Source organism: Erithacus rubecula, assembly GCF_903797595.1.
Source record: "Erithacus rubecula genome assembly, chromosome: 4".
Taxonomy (NCBI): Eukaryota; Metazoa; Chordata; class Aves; order Passeriformes; family Muscicapidae; genus Erithacus; species Erithacus rubecula.
In genome coordinates this window covers 14,771,689-14,793,009 of record NC_136686.1, presented here as the reverse complement: position 1 = coordinate 14,793,009, position 21,321 = coordinate 14,771,689, and the positions used below count along the sequence as shown (strand labels likewise).

Below are 21,321 nucleotides of genomic sequence, written 5' to 3'. Positions count from 1 at the left end.
TCACTCCTTCAAGCTTGACTTTGAACTTCAGATGTGTCAGTCTGCTTTTGTACTGTGCCTGTTTCTTGTGGACAGACAGGCAGATTTCTGCATGGTCTTGGAGCATGAGGTGGTCCATAGCAATGATCTGTGTGTATGTTCTATCCTCTTGTAAATCTGAAATACAAAAACAGGATTTAGTAACAGGAAAGATAGCATATTTCAGGTAAAAAATGTTACATGTGTAGCTAAGCATTGGTTTGTATGGTGGTAAATGAAGTTACTTCAAACACTGAAACTCACCTGTCATTGAATACTACTGGGTACCAGGGAAAAAGCAGCCTTGAAGCCTTGCCTTTCTCAGGCCTTTACAAGGTCAAGAAGTTATTACGATGATTATGCACCTGCAGGGTGCGAGAGAGACGTGATGTTCTGCAGAAGTATATATTGAGAGAGGTGTTGCCTTCTTGGACCAATGAGTCTTTTCCATTCTGTTTTGCACAAACTACCCTTTATATATATGTAGTGTATCTTTGAATAAAGCTCTCTTCTCTCTTGCTTCTCCATTACATGAAAACCTATGTTGCATTATCCTTTTTGCTGCTCTTATAGCCTTAAAATGCAACATCAGCCTATCTTGTTGGTTTTTTGTATGCCCAAGATTGTCCAATAAATAATGGCAGTTTTTATCTCTAAAACGAGAAAGAAAATGTCTTTACCTTTATAAAAGATTTCATCTAAATGTGGATCCACAAATGTGATTGGATTGTAATCCAAATTGTTTGGATTTGTAAGCCTAAAGTGACATGAATAGGTAGAAATCTCCAAGATTATAAAAGGATGCTGGTTAATCATTGTTTAATGATTTAATAAATGGTTTAATACATTTTGTCTTAAAGATTGCACTTTATAGCTTTTACTTTTAAATATTCTTGTAACATTTTTTATTCTTGAGACCTGAGTGTCATGTGTGATCACTGTGACCTGATTTATTCTTGGTCTCATCAGATACTACTTCTTAGAAATGCATCTTATTTTATACACAATTTAGCAGCTTTTTCCCTCCTTTTGAATCAGGGTCCCCGTCCTGCCTTGTTTGTTCCTGAAGTTTCCTTTGAGTTGCTGGTAAAAAGGCAAATCAAACGTTTGGAAGAACCAAGCTTGCGCTGTGTGGAGCTGGTTCATGAGGAAATGCAGAGGATTATCCAGCACTGTAGTAATTACAGTACACAGGTAAAATACATGCTTTAGAATTGGGTTTGTAATTACTGATGGATGTGTGTGGGTGTCATTACTTGCTTAAAAACTTCTGGAATTCTCACCAGTAAAATTTTGGTTTGTTTTTAGGAATTACTGAGGTTTCCTAAATTGCATGATGCCATAGTTGAAGTAGTAACCTGTCTTTTGCGTAGGAGACTTCCTGTCACAAATGAAATGGTAAGTTTCCATCTACTGTAACTTTACTGGTAAAAGCACATGTTTTCTGGCTTCTTGATGCTTCTGTTTGCCGATTCAGGAACCCAAGTTATTAAAGGAATCTTAACTTACTTGTTAAATTGATAGTTATTTAATATGTATACATTTTGAATCTTCTTTATATTAGAATATAGATACATGTAAAACAAAGTGGTGGGGTTAGAGTTATGCGTATTGTCCCCTGTGTTTCAATTTCCCAGAAGAATTTTACAAAATTTCAATTTAACATTTTCTAGTCTTCCTCATATAGGTTATTTCAACTCCCTTGTAAGAGAAGCTGCATTTACTGTAGAGTTTGGGATGCAGTGATGAAAATTAAATTGTAATCCTTATTCTGTGTGTTTCAGAGGTTTTGTAATGCCCTTCAGCTAATGAAAACTAAAAGTTCAACTTGTACCTTTAAATAAATGTTTTAGTAAGAAAGTCTGATTTCGACTGCGTGTTGGGGAGTCAAGAGTGTTTCGGTATTTGACTCTGCATTTGATGTGGAAAGCAAAAAATTTGTATACTCACTGTCCATCACAGTGAGCCATCTCCCTCAGGATCACATACTGTAGGTGGTTTATGGCTGAATGGTCTTTTGCTATGGGCAGTTAAGCTGTGCTTGCCAGCATTGTAGGTCATTGCTCTGCACTAGCATTAGGTTTACTCCCTGAATTTTTCAACTGGGAATGTTTTGCATTGCAGGTTCATAATCTGGTGGCCATTGAGTTAGCTTATATCAATACCAAACATCCAGACTTCGCTGATGCCTGTGGGTTAATGAATAACAACATAGAGGTAAGAAAGTATGTTCTCTTAAGAAATTTCTTGTCTCTTTAAGTGAAAGCAAAATTGATAAAATAACAAATGCTTCAGCTTCTTTCCTTGAAGCACATTTCTACATTTTGAGGCATTAGAAATGTGATGAATTATGAATATGGTGTATACTCTTGTGATCTGTGGATTTGTTAATTTCTATTGCATGTTACATTCAGAATTACTGGTTGAGACTTCCCTGAAAGGATTCTGCCTGTTTTTCAGTCTGGAAAATAAGATGGGCACCTAATTAAGTATTGCCTGTGAAATTATATTTTTTAAGGGGAAGTTTAAATATGTAGTTGAGAAATGGCGTTCCATGTTAAAGTAACTGCATGTAGTCTCTGACACAATGTATCTATACTGATCCTCTCATTCATGAAAGGGTAATACAAATACTGTTTCCTCTGTTCAGGTTCTAATTTCTGCTTGCTTTTGGCATTGTTCTTGAATCTGTGTTTCCACACTTCAATCTCCCTTAGACATTCTCTCCATCAGTCTCCCATCAGTAATCTTGTGTTTTTCAAGCCCAGCTCCGACTGCTAATACTTGTTGCTGCCTTCATCCTGTAAATGCAGTTCAGCACCCAATCTGCTAGATTGGAAGAATCATTCTGGTGTTGTTGCAATACTTAATCTCTCTGGCTAAGAGCTTGTTAATACCCTTGTGTTTATCCAGCACATCATTTTCATTCATCACAGAGTCATAGAATGGCTTGGCTTGGAAGGACATCTCATTCCAACCCCTTGCTATGTGCAGTTGCACATTCATCTAGACGAGGTTAGTCAGAGCCCCATCCAACCTGGCTTTGAATACTTCCAGAGACAGGGCATCCACAGCTTCTCTGGCAACCTGTGCCACTGCCTCACCACCTTCACAATAAAGAATTTATTCCTATGGGATCTGTAATTTAAATTTACTTTCTTTCAGTTTGAAGCCATTCCCCCTTGTCCTGTCCTACATGCTCTTGTACCGTTCCTTTTTAAAATGCTTACATGACAATTTCTACTTTAGTTTTAACCTTTTACTTCCTTTCATACATACATTTTTTACTGACTAGGTATGCATTTCAATTTGCCTTGGTAGACTGCTCTTTAATCTAGTTCAGAAAACAGTATGCATGGAAACTGCTGTGAGTACAGAAATTAAGACTTTGTGAAGTTGAACATACAAAATTCTATCATCATGTGTTACTGAAAGTAGTTCTTTCCTAATGTTTTCCTTAACAGGACATTGAAGTTTTTGAAGACCCAAATCATGTAAACCCAAGCCTTATTTGGTGGACAGTCAGTTCTTAATTTCAAGCAAAATCAGATACTTCTTTGTCTTGAATGCTTCAAATTCTGTTTTGCTGTGAAGCAAATTCTGCATTCTTCTTCATTTTGGGACTAATCATGTGCTGGCCACAGAATCAAATCCTTTAGATTATTTGGAGGATTTATAGCTTAATGAGGGCTGTAGGGTATCTGTGCTGAGCCAAATTGTCGAGCTTTGATGTTGTTTTTAAAGGCTCAGATTTTGATTAGGGAGTGTGATGCAAAAAAACTTTGAAAAACTTCTTATATTGAGAATTTAGTTTTGGCCAGGTAATCCAAGTATCCAAATAATCAAGGGTTTCATAGACCACAGTATTAGCATGGCACAGGATGAGATGAAATTACTAGTGTTTGTGTCTAAAATGGAAGCCATATGTAAAATGTGAATCTTGCCTATGTGTTGATACAGAGTAATACATAATTGAGGTCTTGCTGGATTTTTTTAAAGGAACAAAGGCGGAACAGGTTAGCCCGGGAATTGCCTTCTGCTGTGCCACGAGACAAGGTAGGTAATGTTGATTATATTTTTTACAGAAAGCTTTAATACATTCTCCTAGATCCAATCTAATTATTGGAAATTCAGATAACAGTCTTGGGTGCTTCCAGGTATTGAGTTTTTTCCCGTTCAGTTTCATAAGATAGAAATGGAATGTAATTTTCTTAGAAAGTTGCCATTTTTGGGAGGTTTTAAATCTGATATTTCAGAAGGCTTGTTTATAATGTAATATTACACTTATTACTTGAATGTTATCTCAGGTGAGATATAAAATGCCTGCAGATGTTGAAGATCTACTCAGAACTTTCATATTTTTAGCTGAGACACAATGATTTCAAAAGATAAACAAGGGATTTAAAATATCAAGTGCCAACACAGGGACTTATGGCTGGTTTTTGTTAAGTCACTCTTAAAGCTGCAGTTTATTGCAGTTTTACTTTCTTTGGGAGCAGATGTTAGAGGTGATATTTTTGGTTTTTCATAATCCAGTTTTATCATAATCCAATTCTGTCTCTGGAGCTTGCTTAATTTTACCAGGTTCTGGGATTAGTGCAGTGACAGGGGTGGAAGAACCAACCAAGTATCATGGAAAATATTGTCTGGCTGTAGAATAGAATAGTCTGGCACTAAGGTGGAATTTTATTTATTACTATTTAATACTATGTGAATTATTAAAAATTCAAAGATAGAGACTAAAGTTTAGGATCCTCATGAAGTTGTAACAGGAGTTTCTACAGCTGATAGAAATCTTTTCGCTAAGTTCATTGCCTTAAAAAATGAGATAAAGTCCCAGAGTAGATCTAATAATGCTACCTTTAATCAGTCTAAGACAAGTGATGGATGAACTGGGAATTTAAGGTAGCTATCTAGAGATTGCTTTCTGTGCTCTTTGATCCTTCATTTTATTGATTTCATAGTTAAATCATCAGTGTAGGAGTTTAAATGAAGTTGAAGGTCAAATAATCCAAAATAACTGTCTCGGAGATACTTTTTATTTTTCTTTTTTTTTTCCTTGTTTTTTCTTTTTTTTTTTTTTTTTTCTTCTATTACTATTTTTCTTTCAAATTCAAAATATTTCTTTTCTGGATTTTAGAAGATGCTTGTAGGTAAAAGTATATGAAATTTGCTAGGTAAATTTGGTGGTCTTCAGTTGAATTTTTTTTTCCCCTCCCTACATTTTTACCTTCCTTAGTCTACTAAAGCTCCAGGTGCATTGGCACCTGCTTCCCAGGAGACTGTTACTGCTGCTTCTGCTGAGGCTGATGGCAAGGTCTGTCTTTGATTTTTCCTCTAAGCACTGCATGCACGTTTCTGTTGTGGTGCACCACAGGTGTAAAGAAAGCAGTTTGTCTCTAGTGTTCTGTCACCAACAGTGTGTCCTACCCAGTCTGGATGTCCTCCCCAGCGTGGATTACTTGGCACTACTGGTTTCATGTGCAGTGGCATGTCAAGACATGCCATGAGGTGGCCAAGTCACTGCTTTCTCTTTGAACTCTTGTTTGCAATATATTGTGGTGCGAATAAGCTCCTAATTTGCCTAAAACTGTCAGTAGATTGTGCAACAGTATTGTAATCAAAGGTCTTCAGCATGGCTGTTAAACTGCATGTTTTTAATGTGTTGACAGTTAAAGAAGGAGGACAGAAGATATGCTAAAATGTGAGTTTCCTGCTTTCTGCAGGGAATCTTTACAGGCTTTGTTCAAACTGAACCTCCTTTGTGTTGCTTCACATAATTTTTGAATCCCTGGTTTACTTATATTTCTGAAATGTGTTCTACTTATATTTGTGAAAAGTGTTCTTTTACATGTTAGGTGTGCTGTCTTGTGTTAAAATAACAGCTCATTATTCCTCTGTAGGCTTTTCTGCTAATTGCTCTTGCTTGGAGTCAGAAAAGATGAGCAGTCACAAGTTTGTGTATTAGTAGTACCAAGGGGACTCAGACTTTCTGCTTTATTACAAATTCAGATTTTAATGCAAAGCTTCCATTTCTGTCCTGAACAAAGTGGTTCAAGTCAACATCTAGTCAATAGTAGAATTTTAACTACTACTTTCATCAATGTTTTAGACGTTTGATATGCTGCAAAAATGAAAAAGAAAGAAAGAGCCACTGTATAGATAGTATTGTGACTTAGGAAGTTGCAGGAAGCTGCCAGATTTGGCTTGCGTTTCTCATAAAACCTGTCCTCCATGAGTGTGATACATTTCACACTGTTTCTGAAAGTACTGTGAAGGCAGAGCAGGCTCCACAGTAACACAGAAAGGGAGGGGAGTTTTTGCTGTTTTGAACAGCTGTCTTGTAACCAGGAATCATGCAGTAGAGCTTTCCTTAACAATAATTTTCTCTTATTAACAAAGTTTGATTTGAATTCCTAGTGTATTCTGCAATGCCTCTGAGCAGTTGTACAATTTAAATAAAATTTTTGATGTGCACAGGTTAGCTGGGTTTCCTCCTGTGTGCTTCTGCTGGTATTCTGTTTGCTATGCTTTGTTTCTCACTTTTTTTTTTTAAGATTTAAGATCAGCCTGTGGTGTTTCATTGTAAACACAATAGATAAGTTGAGCTTTTATTCCTCCTATATCTGAACCTGACCTTGACTGTTTTTCAAATAGGAGTAGATTTTAAAGCACAGAGTAAATAGAAGAGATATTAGGCTTGTGGAAAGGTACAAAATAAAAACTGCCCCTATCTTACATCAAAATAAACTTCGGGTTTTTTGATACTAATTAACATATGGTGGATACCCTCCACTAACACTTCTTTTGTCCCGTGATTCCTAATGCTTAAGAGTTGGGTGTTACATCTTTTTCGCTGAAGATTCTTGAGTCGTTCTTTGTCTGGAACTCCCCAGAATCTCTCATTTTCACTTCCAGAGGAAGAAGATTTTTGTTTTGATTTGTTACAAAAAAAGCCTTCTGTAAAGTCTGATAGCACAAATATGATCATAGCTGAGGTACCTCAAAACATATATGTGCATATTTTTTAGCTGTTACTGTAAGAAACTTCAGTTTATATTTAAATAAAACTGGGAGAATTTAAATTTGAATATTGCAAGAGCTGTGGTGATCTTCAAAATACACTTTCAGAATGATCCTATAGAATGTGTGGTCGAAGCCAAATGTCTTAGAAAAACCACCCCATATTTCAGAAGTGATATGTAGACCCTTAAAATGCTGTGGAGCTTCTCCATGTGAGACATTTTCATACCTTTTATTAGGTAGAGTATGAGTTCTAAAAGCTTTTGTTTTTTGGTACCTTTTGTGAGCTGTAACCAGCAAAAGGGAGAAAAAATGTGGGGTATGTGAAGAACAAAATGAAGGGAATATACCTATGAAAATCTTATTTTAGTTAGTTTTACCTGTAGTGCTTTGATCAGACAATTCTCTACAATGCCCAAGTTCTAATTCTGCCATGTTTTTTCAATGTGCTGTTTGTGCAGACTCCTTCTGTAGGAGCTGATGGGTCTCAGGAGTCTGGAACAGGCAACTGGAGAGGAATGCTGAAACCCTCCAAAGCAGAAGAAGTATCAGCTGAGGAAAAATCCAAGCCAGCTGCAGCCCTACCTGCTAGTCCTCAAAAAGGACATGCTGTAAACCTATTAGATGTGGTGAGTCTTGAAAGACAAATTCCTTTTCTTTGTAATTCAGGCTCAGGGAAGAACACATCTGAATTCCAGATCTTGTAACTTCGCTGCTAATATGTGGTATCTTTGTAAATAATTCCCACTATAGCAACAGGGAGCTCTAGCCAGTCTCTTCTGCTTTGCTCCTTGCCCAGTTCCAATCTTCCTGCAGGCTCCTTGCCTGCTCCAGTTTCAAGCTATTATTCGGATAACTGGCTTCCTTCCACAAATTGCTGTGCAAGTGAACTCTTTGTCTAGCTAGCTGTTGGTACAGAAACAAATCTCAGCTCAACCCAAATTCCTACTCTTATTCTGCTGAATTTTAGTGTTTATATTAGAGTAAAAGAATCATTAAAGACAAAACCTACTTAAGTTAAAAACAGATGGAGGTATAGTTGAACTATTTGGAGAGCTTTAGAAAAAATGTAGTGGTGCCCTCTGACCTTTGTTTCACACATGGATTTTGATATGTCTCTTAATTTTATTTCTGATGAATTATAGGTTTGTTGCAAGATGGGTTATGTCTGTCAGACTCAGGCTAAAAGCACAGTAGTTGCAGTTTTGATTTTACAATCCAAATGTGCAGAATTGGTAGCTGAGGGTTCTCAGTTGTTTTTTTTCTCACACAGCCTGTACCTGTTGCACGCAAACTTTCTGCCCGTGAGCAACGAGATTGTGAAGTGATTGAACGACTTATTAAATCTTACTTCCTTATTGTTAGGAAGAACATTCAGGACAGGTAAACCCAAACCTCCTTGAAATATGCAAATATTGTGATATTTCAAGAATCATATATATGATTATGTTATTTTTATCATGTTCTTATGTTTGTAAGAAGAGAGAAAATATATTTATTTTTTAGAAGGAACAGCTGCGGTAAAACTTGTCCCTTCACAGAATGAAGCAGTTTGAAGAAGCACTTGTTTTCTCTCATGGTTTCAGGTTCTGTATAATGTTAAATAAAAGGCTTAATTATTTAGGAGATACCTGCTTTTCTGGAGGATGCTTCAATTCAGATGGAAGATTTGCAGCAAATAACTGGAATAAACTCTAGGTACTATGTACCCCAACAGAATTCAGCTTTGCCATCCTGTTATTTCAAATTGGAAGGTCAAATAGGAGCTAGTGTGTGTGTGTGTGGCTCAGTTTTCTAGCATTTAGCTAGAAAAGGAATGAAAACAACATGAAAAAGTTGTTTCTTCTGTGGAAAATGCCTTTAAAGTTTTATGCTTAAAAATGTCATACTTTAATGAGGAATTCTGTAAAACTTGTTTTGGTTATGTCTTTGTAGAAAGGTCTGACTTCAAATATATTTATATTTTTATGTATGTGGAAGTTTGGGAGGGAAGTACAGGAATCTGGAAACCGGATTTTAGAGTAGGTTAGTGAGGCTCATAGGTGTTTTAGTCTGTCCAATACACTAAAACCTTCAGTATAATTTTTTGCCTTTTGTGTCAGGGGAGTGCTTTGTTTACCTTAATTTTACTGCACTGCTTGTGCTATGTAATATTAATTATTTCTTTGCCTCTTTCCCTTCCCATTTACACATGAAATTTGGTTTTAGGGTTGACATACTTTAATGTGTGTCATCCCTAGCACAGTAGAGATAGGTTGATAACTAATGAACAAAGTTATTTATTCTTATTTTGTGTTTTATTCATGTTTTTTAATGCAGCCTCTCTATTTGGAAGAAATTACTTTTATATTAATTAGTTCTACTCTAATATTGTACATGATGCTGCTTTTACTTGTGAGAGCTTTTATTTATGTAGTGATATATTCCTGATAGTTTGAGCCAAAGCTGTGTGTAGCTGCTTGCCCTCATTGTGCATACTTCAATCTGGAACAGACCTGGTTTTCAACAATTATTTCAAAGAAACTATCTTGCTGTGCTTGCAGTGTGCCAAAGGCAGTGATGCATTTTCTGGTGAACCACGTGAAGGACACTCTCCAGAGTGAGCTGGTGGGCCAGCTGTACAAATCCCTGTTGTTGGATGACCTTCTCACGGAGTCTGAGGACATGGCGCAGCGCAGGAAAGAGGCAGCTGACATGCTAAAGGTAATGAAGAGATCAGGAGCTCATGGGAGACTTCCGAAGACTTGTCTTCCTTTTTTCTTTACTGCACTTTAAGACTATGCCAGTGTATTGCTTTTCTCTGCTGGAGGAATTAAAGCCAATACAGACCAGAAAGGATTATATACAAGCTTTTAAATCTGCAGTTTAACAGGCATCATGGTTTGAAGGACAGGTATCTGCCAATAAAGGCAGAAGCTTCTCTTTGAAATGGAGAATGTAAACCCCCTTCCTCCAAATTATTAAAAATTTGAAATTAAGGGGCTCTCAGGCAAAGATATGGGGATTAGGAATAACAGTTCTTTACTGGGAAAATTAAAATACAAATACAGTATTACAAAAAACAATTTCAATCCTGACAGAGTCAGAATACAACCTGACACCCTGTCAGTCAGGGTGTTGGTAGCAGTTGAATCAAATGGTGGCTACAGTCCTCCTGCAGTGGCAGGTGTGGTTCAGTTGAAGCAGTGCTCCTGTAGAAGGGTGCAGTTTTCCTCTGAAGGTCCAATGATGATGTGGAAACGTCCAGTGTTCCTCTGGAATCCTGTGGAAAGATGGATAACGTGCTGTCCAAAAATCTCAGTTTTTATCCAGGTAGGAAAGGCTTGGCTCCTCCCCCTGGCTGGAGCATCTCCCAATGGGATGATGTAATTTTATCAGTCACACAGTGGGACTTAATGGGCCAGCAGCAGATAATATCTACCTGGAGGGAGGATGGATTGTGGAAAAGATAAAGATGATTGCCCCATCTTGTCTTAAATATGGCCCATTAGTAGATGGTATGTGCCACGGAGATAAGGAATCACTACCCCGCCTGGTTTTAAGAGATGGTGATAGAATACACATTTCTGGCCACCATACCAATACAACAGGCTAGGTAAAAAGTAGGTGCAGTTTCTATTTTATTTCTAAGCTTTACAGCATTAAAACTGTGTATGATGAAGAAGTCTGCCCTTCTTGAGAATTTAATGGGTTGCACTCGTTTCGTAATGACACTGATTAGCTGTGATTTAATTTTTAGCTTTGCACTTCCAAGACTGCTGCTGCTGTTTTCCCTGGGAAATCTCTCCAGCATTACTAACTCTGGCCTTTGTGTGTTCCTATGTGCAGGCCCTGCAGCGAGCCAGCCAGATCATTGCAGAGATCCGTGAGACACATCTTTGGTGAAGACTGTATCAGCCACACTATTTATATGCATTGGAGGTTACATTGGCTTGACAATTGCTAGGCATTGTATACGGAGTAGAATTTTTATTTATGAACTCTTATTATCTGTGTACTGCAACTGTGTAAATCTGCTCATGTAAAGACAGTTGGTTTGATTTGCAAACAGAAAAATATGCTGTATTTTGCAAAAGAAGTCATATTTAATCCATATAATAAATGGCTCTAAATGTTTCCTTACCAGGATTCTGGTGCAAATTATAGCAGACCAAGTCTACTGCCTCAGTGACAGTCTCATTTGAACTTGGGGAAAATTGTTCAAGTTCCAGTGCCTGACTTGCTGAACTGATTGCCTGTGGTTGAGACGGCCGGTGTAGTCTTGTGGCATAGTTTTAAGCTGCTTTTCCAGTAGAAGTTTCAATACTGTGAAGAAAAGAGAGCACCGAGTATTTTCTTTCATGAATATATTGCATGCACTGTGAGAGATGGAGGTCTCCCTTTTATAGCACAGTAGAGACGTCAAGCGTATTACTATGTATGTGTGTTCCCTTTTTTTTCTCTTTGCCCCCAAATGTTTCAATGGTAGACAAAACTTCAGACTTGATTTCATGGAGTATCGTAGGAAGAATTAACCTGGAGCTTGCGAACAAGTACAGTCTACTAAAAAGTGGCTGTAGAGTTATTAATGTGCACTGGAGCTTGTGTATGAATGTTGTGGATTATAATCAGGCACAAGGACACCTTCCCCTCTTTCCCCCTGGGACCAAGCCTCTGGACCATCTGATACTAAATTTGCTCTGGCAGAACTGAAGAATAAAATGGGTTTCAAAAATGTAATGGGATAATAAGCATTTCCTTTTAAAAACAGATTAAGTTGGCCAGGGAGAAGGGGTTGCCCACAACTTCTGCAAATTTTGGAATGTATGACAGTATGAAAGAAAGTCTGTGGAATTGGAATATTTATAACAGAGATTACAGTTGCTTTTGGGGAAATTTTATAGTGCTGTAAGTAGCTGTTTGTTTTTTTTTTTTTTTTTTTGAGGACAATCGGAAAATTATGAAATTTTAGGTTGGAAATTAAGTTGATGAGGTTTCTTTTTTTTCTGGTTATAATTCATACAGATAACTATTGATCACACTAGCCTTGAAAAAGGAAGCATTTTAATTTTTATGAATAAAAATTTATTTAAACTCCAGCCAGCAGACTTGCATGTACTTTTCAAGCAGATTCACTCTTTTTGTATAAAGTGAAAATGTTTACTATAGTGTTGCTGATACTTTAACACAATTTGCATGAAAAATAGGACTCTGCTGTTAACCTCCATGGCTTTTGTGGTATTGGGCCAAGATAGTGAGGTTTTCATTACCATGTGCAGTTCCTTCCCCCTGAAATCAGCAAAAATTGAATTCCTTTGGTAATCTGCTAAAGATTTGAAAATTTAATAATTCTGTTTACAAGAAGGTCTATTTAAAAATGTATTTTTCTCATGGTAATCTTCATTTTGGCATCAATATGAGCACAAGAAGTTAAGTCTGACAGATGCAACTTTTGGATACTTCATGTAGGATCTGGGGTAATTCATGCAGAACACAGAAATATATATTGTGTATTTTAAACAGCCTAAAAAGTCATGGTTGTATACATTACGTGTAATGAAAACAAAGGAGGTACTTGTATCTTGCATTGTATCCAGGGATGGTAGTTCTCAGATTTAAGAAATACAACTAAAGTGCAAACCACTTTTTAAATCGATTTGGTGATCAGTGAAAGCTTTTAAGTTTTGTCAAAAGCATTAAATTTCTGTTTGGAATTCACCTGACATCCTTTTGCTTTCAACATCCAAGAAGTTTTCAACAAGGTAGTGCCGTCCACAAGTGATCTGCTACCTAAGCTTTAAGCCCGAAAGTTCAGTCAACAGTCTCTTTGTGAAGAAATACTCCAATTTGTAAATTTTTGAAATGCTGCATAGAGCAAATGAATTTCACGTATTGAAGGAATTATTGCAAGTGATACCTGGCTCTGTAATGTCATGTGAAATTTCCAGTGTTAATTTGGTTTCTGAAATGTTACGACTTTAAGTTTCATAAAAAGTTTCTATTTGGTAATGTTTGAGTGCCAAGAAATGAACTTGATTTGTAATCCTTAATGAAAGACTTTGAAGGTCCATGCTGTAACAATCCTGTTATTTAATAAACAGATAATACACAAAATTAATTATGCCAGAAATAGTTTTGGACTGACTTGTAGTTCTGGTGGCAGGACTTACATGCACTTGTGAGTTAGCAGTAAAGTACCTGTATGTGTACAGCCTTAGTTACGATTTCACTTGTTACAATTCTGCATTCTTGAGTAGTTCCATAACTCATAATGTAGACAGGCTGCTCATGCCTACTGCTAGGTTTGAAACAAGCTATGTTCTGGAACTGAGCTAAAAATACTTCAACTGCCACTATTACTACCAGCATTAAAGAAATTATGGGGAAGCTATGAAATTATGGAAAAAAGCCTAATGAGGGCAGCAACTGAAAATTTTCCAGATTAGACTGATGGTTTACAACTGTCTTCTGGATTACCTTATTAAATTTAAACTTGAAATAATTTTGTCATCAACGCACAAGTTTTAGCTAGCTTGCTCTCCAGTGGGGAGAGAATCATGGAAGGGAAAATTCCTTGTAGCCAAGTTCAGATCAGGAAATATCTGACATTGTTACCTGAGCTGTGTGTAGTCCTGCTGTAACTACAACAAGGTATCCTGATGAGAACAGTTGATATTGAGTAGTCAGGTTCAAATTTTACTTAGTGAAACAGATGGGTAAAGGGGGTGGCAGTGTCTGCGTGCTTCAGACCTTACTCTGAACAGAGCAGACCTTGTGTAATAACTGCCTTCATTCATTGCTTTGTAGATAAATGACAGGTGCCAGATTAGATATGCCAAACTCAGGTCTCTGCTTTATGGACAGCAGGCACTTTGTTATGCCCCTGTTGGGAACTCAAATGGAATTAACCTGAGTAATTTTTTTTCTGCAGTTTTCTCCTTCAGCTGTGAGAGCAATGGGTAGTTGGTGTTTTCTGTAGTTACTGAGGATCTCCACTGCATTTGCTTTTTGTTACTAATTAAACTGTGCTTTGAGATGAGAGGTAGAGGATTTGGTTCCTCAAGGTTTAATACCACTTGGATATGGTTTTGTGCTCATTGACTGTTTAAACTAGTGAAGGTGCTTTCATGCTCCCATAGTTTTGAGTTTACCTGCTGAATGACCTTTCACTGTTTACCTCTTGACTGCTAACTGCCACAGTAAGGTTAAATTCAAGTCTTCCATGTTGTGCAGTACAAATGTTTTTGGGGAAGCTTTTTTTAGTTTGTTTAGTTTAGTTTTTTAAAAATATCTTGCCCAAATAATTACTTTTCTTTTTGCACTTTCAAATCGTGCACTTGTAGCCATGTTAAATGCTTCAATATTAATTATTCTGTGTTCACATTTGAACAAGTTTGGACAATCTCTTTGTGATTTTCTGAATGTACTTGTATATAAGAAGTAAGATCAGGCTAAGAAAGAATAGTCGATTATTCCAGTCATCTTTGATTCTTGGTCCAAGTGTTCAAATACTCAGTTGTGATAGCCCTGTATGGTCATGGCAAGTAGTGGCTGTATCCAGCTGTTTTCTCTGGGAAGTCAGGGAAAGGTTTGGGTTGCTAGGACTTGGTCAAAGTCAAACATGGACTAAATTTCTTGGGGTTTATGAGAAACTTTGTATGCAAAGAACTTTATTCCTTTTATGTGTCATTTTTCTAAAAAATAAAATCACTGATTTATTAGAAGTGCATCTATAGTGCAAATACATGCATCTGCACCATTTGGCAATGACAGAAAACAGGCAGGAAGGAGCTCAGAAGTGAAACACTACTTATTCCTAGGAGTTTTTCCTGTAACCAGAAACTCTTCAAATGGGTTCTGTTATATTTCTCTGGAGGTGAACATGGGTGTGTACTGGAGTTTTTTGGTCCCTGACATGTTTCTGATTTGCTCTAATGCTTCTTATTAAAGGAACAAGATGGCTGTGTTAGGTGGATAAACTTTTCCCTTGCCTTGCCCTCCTTGTGCTTTCTTTGAAGTAGAAGTGATTCAACTACTTTTCATTGTTATGTAGTAGAGATTAGGCTAGAAATGTTTCATTATCAGACAGGTAAGTAGGATCTGGAAACTGAAATTAACACTAAGAACATGCTGAGCTTCTCAAAGTAACATATTTCAGTTTTGTTGCCAGAAGAAACTCATCTATAACAAGCAAGCCATTATTTTATTACTGTTGAAATCTTGAGTCACGGTGTAAATGAAATCAGCATCAAGTTTATCAAGTAAAAAGAAACATAAAAAAGATACCTAGAATAGTAAAGAACTCCCTACCTAACTCTAGAATATATGCCACATTCCAGAAGCTAAGATTAAGGCTTCCCCTCCTTGTGGCTGCTGTTACTGTAAATTTCTACTGAAGATTTCATGGACCAGGAAATTATTCTCCATGGCCTAAGAGTGAGGTTTGGTCGTTGAAAGCAACACTGAAAATTATTTCAGTTTCTCTCATGTGTTCCCTTGTCCAGAGATCCTTGTGGTGCTGTTCACCCATAACTCCTGGGCAGTTAACATTAAAAAAACCCTTTCATGTACATGCTCCAAATCTTCTGGTACAATGTGCTATCTTTCAACAGACTGCAAAGCACAGAACTAGTACCTGGATATTCCTTCAACAAAGAATGCTGGGTAGCATGGATGCATGCATCCATGTCATTAACAGGACCAAAGAAGTGGAACAACTGCCACTCTCCTTGTATGTCATACTATGCACACAGAAGGGATTCATTAGGTTGAGTAAAGCTTTGAAAAGCTCTTTACTTCCAGATTTCAGAAGTGATATTGCTGTGTATTCCCACATGAAAGCTGGAAATATTTGGTCCAATGTGTCCCCATACATAATCAAGAACCGATTTACATTAGTACCTAATAATTTACTCCTTTATTACGAATTTTCTGCAGCTTCTTTCAAAGCAAACCTGTTCGGAGAAACATGCCCATGGTTGTCTTTGCCCCCAGCAAGGTTTCTTGGTTACATGAGCAGACACTGGCTGTAAGGCGTGGGTTTGAGTTTGCTGTGGCACATTTTCCTCTGGGCTATCCTGTGGAGTAACTGGCTACTGTTCTACAACACCAAAGGCTGTTAAAGGAGGGGAAGCGTATCTCCATCACTGGACCTTGAAATTAATCTTTTAATTTTCTTCTTATGCAGATCCTTATGACTGGTGTTTTGAATAAAGCAGAGTATCTACAATCTCTTCAGTGGTATAACTCAGCTCCTTTATTTGAAAAAGTCAGTCTGTGATCAGCACAGTACAGAAAAATTTGCAAGTACATCTTCACGCAGCAGAGTTAGAGACCTGTCATTTTAGGGACATACTCCGTTGTCACAATTGCAGCCATTTTATAATGTAATAATTTTTCTTTCCAACCCTAAGTAATGAAACTCCATTCTTCAGAATATGCTGTCCGAGAATAAGAACAGTCTCAGGATCAGTTACACGATTCCCATTTATTGAAACTCCTCCATCTGTAATTTTCCGGTACCTTAAAAACAAAATGAAATCAATTGTTAATTGCAAGAGAAAGCTGTTTATTAAGAACTGAAAATTCACTTAGGGTTTGTTTGTTGCTTTTTTTTTAATTTGTTTTTTTTTTGTTGGATGCATAATTCAATACCTTTTAATTCTCCTGCAATTCACTTTCAGTCCAGGCCAACAGTGACTGAAATTAACCTTAGCCGCTACTAGTCCAGTACTGTTTTGAGTATTACCCATGACCACAGGTGAGAACTTACCCACTAGGTCCATCTGGAATGGCATTTGCTTTGCGGCACAAGTCAAGAACAGTCATCCCAGGTTCAAGCATCAATTCAGCAGAAGGAGCTTGTCTGAAAAGTTCCTGTAACTCTTGGTCAGACATTTCTTCCAGTGCCTCCACGCTGCTGTAATAAAGGGCCTTAGTGCACCTGTGAGACCAAAGAGCATTCAAAATACAGAGCTAGTCTTCTCTTCACACAAAGTGCTACTCAGATTCCCCTCCCCAGTTTCTTTTCAGTGTCCACAAACTACAGAAATATTTTAAACACACCCCCATTTTTCATTATTGTACCCTACTGCCCTGCAATTTTCAGTGTATTTTTAAGTCTACAGGATTATTACGTTTTTCTCTCTTAACACTGAAGCAACAACTTAATAGATTAAAATAGTCCTTGAAAAGCTATGGAGAATTACCATACAATAAATCTGAAACAAAACTGCTTGAAAAATCAAATTTTACCTCTTAGCAGATTCCAGCCCCTCTTTACCATGCACAAGCTTAGTTACTTCTGCAGCCAGTCGTTTCTGAGGGCCCCATTTCTCAGGTTCTTTAGCATGCATTTCCATGATGTGGTGAATCTCCTCAAGAGGAAGGAAGGTGAATAGTTTCAGGTATCTATGAGCAGGGAAAAAATATTTTGTCTCACCCATCATTACAGATTTCCTGTCTTTGTCACTCAAACTTAAGTAACTGCACTAAAATATTTTTAATCAATTTGACAAATACATACTAATATGCTCTGTGCTTTCAGTCCAATCTTTAAAGCTCACTTTTTACTCAATATTCTGCTTAGGGTAAAGTCTTCATGCATAAGATAGTGTCAGATGCTTTTATGAAGCTTGTACTCCAATCAAAAATTTATTTTCCTCTTGAAACTTTTACAGGATTTATTGGAATTGTGTGTCAACTAACAGGATTTTGTATTTATCTTAGGAGATCCACAATATGTTAATGCAAAATCCCACTGTCAGTCTGTGGCCATCATGGGACAGAAGCATACTTGTGTTGGCAAGTATCTTAGCAGGAAGATTACTTAAGATAATCAAGAATTTAAAGATGCATCCCTAAGCCTACTCTTTGCAACAAAGTCAATTTTAATGAGCTTTCAGTCCCATGCAGCGTATTAAAGATACCTTTACTGGTAAAACTTCTGAATGGCTGAAATATTTTAGTGTTAACTACCCACATACCCCTCTTTTCAGTCTGAAAGGTGTTGGGGATCCAAACATGGATTTGAATTATCAGGGATAAACCTTTGAGAGAGGTAAATTATGAGTTAGATCCCAATATGAGAAGGAAGTGGCTCAGATTTAACAGTACTATTGATGCTTAGAGTAAAACAGATTTAGAAAAGAATATAGAGCAACTTATTAAAATCAATGTAGTAATGTAGTGTACTGAAAAAACCTGTAATGCTACAGTACTGAAACTAGTATGTCATGTAGGAGTCAACCCACTGGCAGAACAAAATGCATTATGCTTCACTCCTTTGTCAACCACCTTCTAATTTTCTGGTGTGTATTTCAGCATATGGAAGTTCCACTATCCTGTCTACTCAGGAATCAGTCATGCCTGTTTATTTCATGAACAGTTATAACTAACACATGGAGCTTGTGTTGCACATAATTAAACGAAGCAGTTACAGTGAACAGTTAGAATTAGGTTTTATAAACAATGCCAAAAAGCAAGATGGAGAAAAACTTACTTTTCAACTACGTTATCTTGCTGTCTGACAAAAAACTGATACAGCTCAAATGGAGAAGTCTTATCTCTGTTCAGCCAAACTGCATTTCCAGCAGTCTTTCCCAGTTTATCGCCAGTAGTGCTGGTAATAAGAGGTACAGTAATTCCAAACACATCTGTTCCTGTCATCCTGAAAAGAAGAGTCACTGCATGTTAAAAAAAAAAATCATATATTGGTAAAGCTGACTAACATACAAGCATTCTGCAAGATTTTATACTTATAAAGCTGGGGGGGATGTGCAAAAAGATGCCAGAACACTGTTCTGAGAGGAGGACTCTAGGGAAAAAAACCAGCACCCTAAGTTTTTAAGTTCTTTTGTATGTATCAGAGACATTTATGTACTTTATGTAGTTTATACATTATATACCACAACTGCCTCTACTTTGATGTGATTACACCAGGACGTATGTGCTGGCAGGCTTGTCTCCATTTTGTCCCATGCTTCAGTGTGTTTGATTTTGGCTTTTGGATTCACTAATACAAGAACTTATTTTTCTTAAAAATTCATATAAACCTGGTCAAAATGTATGTATGTACCGAGTTTATGGTCAGGGCACTTAATTGCTTCACTCAAATCACAGAGATTTGTGTGTCGCCAAATCTCTTGAGCACTGACTTCTGCTCCTGGTGCTTTAGAGACTGTCAGCACCAAGTCACCGAGCATTCTGTCATGGAATCACAGAACTGGTGAGGTTGGACAAGACCTCTGAGATCATCGAGTTCAACCTAAGACCGAACATCACCATCACATCTAGAGCAAGGCACTAAGTGCCATGTGCACTCTTTCCTCACACACCACCAAGGACAGCGACTCCACCCCCTCCCTGGGCAGTGCATTCCATCGCGGCCCTTCTCCGGACTTGCTCCAGACCCTCAATGTCCTTCTGAATTGAGGGGCCCAGGACTGGACACAGCGCTCGAGGTGCGGCACCACCAGCGCCCAATGACATTCCCGGTCCTGCTGGCCACGCTACTGCTGGCACAGGCTGCCCGGTGCCCGGACCCTGCGCATCACCCCACCCGCGCTCCCGCCGTACTTGGTGACGAGCTCGTATCCGGACATGATGTTTCCCATCTGGTCGTGGCCCCCCAGCTGGATGCGGCAGCCGTGGTGCTGGTGGAGGTGCAGGAAGTCGTACGCCTGCAGGGCGGGGTACAGGAATTCGGCCAGGCTCATGCCCTCGGCGCTGCGGAGGCGCGCCTGGCAGCTCTGCCGGCTCAGCAGCGTGCCCATGCGGAGGCGCCCGCCCGCGCCGCCGAGGAAGCGGAGCAGCGGCTCCCGGCCGAGCCAGCGGGCGTTGTCCAGCAGCGCGGCGCGGCCGAGCCGCCCGGCTCCCGGCTCCCAGAACAGCTCCCGGTGGTTCCCGAACAGCCGCTCCAGCCCCGCGCGCAGCGCCCGCGCCTGCGCGCGCACCCGCCCGGCGGGCAGCGGCTCCCGCGCGCGCTCCCGCCCGCTGGGGTCCCCGAGCCGCGCCGTGGCCCCGCCCACCACGGCGATGACGTCGTGGCCGGCGCGCTGGAAGTGCAGGAGCGCCATGACGGGCAGCAGGTGCCCCACGTGCAGCGAATCCGCCGTGGGGTCGAACCCGCAGTAGGCGGCCAGCGGCGGCCGGCCCGGCTCCAGCAGCGCCGGCAGCTGCTCCTCCGCGCTCTGCGCCGGGAACACCTCCTGGAACAGCCCGCGCTCGCACTGCGCCGCCAGCAGCCCCGCCGCGCTCCGCGCCCGCCGCGCCTGCTCGTGGGCCCGGCGGCGGGGCGGCGGCGGGAGCGGGGCCCGGCGCAGGCCCCACAGCCCCGCCGCCCGCCCGCAGCGCCGGCACAGCGCGGGCGCCGCCATCGCGCGCGGGGCACGCCGGGACCGCAGCGGCGGGCGGGGCGCTGCGCTGGGGCCGCCCCGGAACCGCGGCCGGTGAGCGGGAGGAGCCATCCCTCTGCTGGGAATAGCGGGGAGCGCGCGGTTCGAGAGCGGCCCGAACGGAACGATTGAAATCGTGCCCGCTCCTTGGGGTTCATCTCCGCGACATTAAAGATGCGACAAACCGGGCGTGTGTTGATTCCTCCTCTGCTGCTGTTTTCCCATCCCGCAGTACGGGGATTCCAAGTGCTGTCAGGCGCTGGAAATCTGCCCTTCCGCTGGTACTAAGGCAGAGCGGGTGCCTGAGTTAAGTCACGCCGGGGCTTTGGAATTTACAGACCCTAGAATTCATTAGCTATGTTACCAGAATTTGTTAGCTGTTTTACTAGACTCTGTTTGCTATATTACTAGACATTTTCAGTTAAGTTACGTGTCTTGGACGCTTGGGAAGAGGCGACTCAAACTATGGATAGAGGTGTGCAGCTGTGGGGGTGGGGGTCATTAAAGGAAGACTGAGGAAACGTGGACCCTCTGCAAAGCAATGGAGACAAGGCCAAACACTTAATAGACATGGCCAAAATCGTTGCCGTTCTGTGTTAGAATTAATATGTAGAGATGATAATACAATGGGAAGATCAATAAATGGAAATACTCTGCCGACTTAGGAAAGTATTAACTCTCCAGATAATACTAACAAGAAGAGAGTATCTAGTTCTGATGCACTAGATCCCAAAAAACAGCCATTATCTTTGTAGAGGGCCTGGTAATGTTCTCCATGCACCACTTTCACACTCAGCTGAAATTCCTGTTCTCCAACACATTTAAAATCAATTACTATGGCAAGTTTTTACTTGCTGTAGGCTAAGGTAAATGCCTACTTGGAGCAGATGGTTCAATTGCTTTGTGC

The 21,321-nt window shown here is 39.7% G+C and overlaps 2 protein-coding genes and 1 pseudogene across 7 annotated transcripts in view; 1 reads left to right on the top strand and 2 right to left on the bottom strand.

Annotated features, from left to right (window-relative positions):
- DNM1L (dynamin 1 like) overlaps nucleotides 1-13,138 on the top strand; it is a 36,448-nt gene extending 23,310 nt beyond the window's left edge. For 3 of the 5 annotated variants that reach the window (XM_079303436.1, XM_079303437.1, XM_079303438.1), the window contains 8 exons: nucleotides 1,057-1,212; nucleotides 1,327-1,416; nucleotides 2,143-2,235; nucleotides 4,018-4,074; nucleotides 7,503-7,670; nucleotides 8,315-8,424; nucleotides 9,585-9,744; nucleotides 10,870-13,138. In XM_079303436.1, the coding sequence (XP_079159562.1) occupies nucleotides 1,057-1,212; nucleotides 1,327-1,416; nucleotides 2,143-2,235; nucleotides 4,018-4,074; nucleotides 7,503-7,670; nucleotides 8,315-8,424; nucleotides 9,585-9,744; nucleotides 10,870-10,926 (891 nt within the window). In that variant the 3' untranslated portion in view covers nucleotides 10,927-13,138. Of the gene's footprint in view, nucleotides 1-1,056; nucleotides 1,213-1,326; nucleotides 1,417-2,142; nucleotides 2,236-4,017; nucleotides 4,075-5,257; nucleotides 5,336-7,502; nucleotides 7,671-8,314; nucleotides 8,425-9,584; nucleotides 9,745-10,869 lie in introns of all 5 variants that reach the window. The other 2 variants (XM_079303434.1, XM_079303435.1) reach the window with 1 other exon arrangement.
- Nucleotides 1-21,321, bottom strand: part of LOC306800781 (ankyrin repeat domain-containing protein 26-like) — a 397,491-nt pseudogene that overhangs the window by 61,209 nt on the left and 314,961 nt on the right. The window lies entirely within an intron of this gene.
- Nucleotides 16,033-20,411, bottom strand: YARS2 (tyrosyl-tRNA synthetase 2). The gene is made up of 5 exons (XM_079303447.1): nucleotides 19,597-20,411; nucleotides 18,521-18,688; nucleotides 17,275-17,430; nucleotides 16,793-16,963; nucleotides 16,033-16,542 (listed from the first exon to the last, which is right to left on the bottom strand). Exons 1-5 carry the CDS (start codon nucleotides 20,394-20,396, stop codon nucleotides 16,383-16,385), a joined length of 1,455 nt encoding a protein of 484 aa, XP_079159573.1. The 5' UTR covers nucleotides 20,397-20,411; the 3' UTR covers nucleotides 16,033-16,382.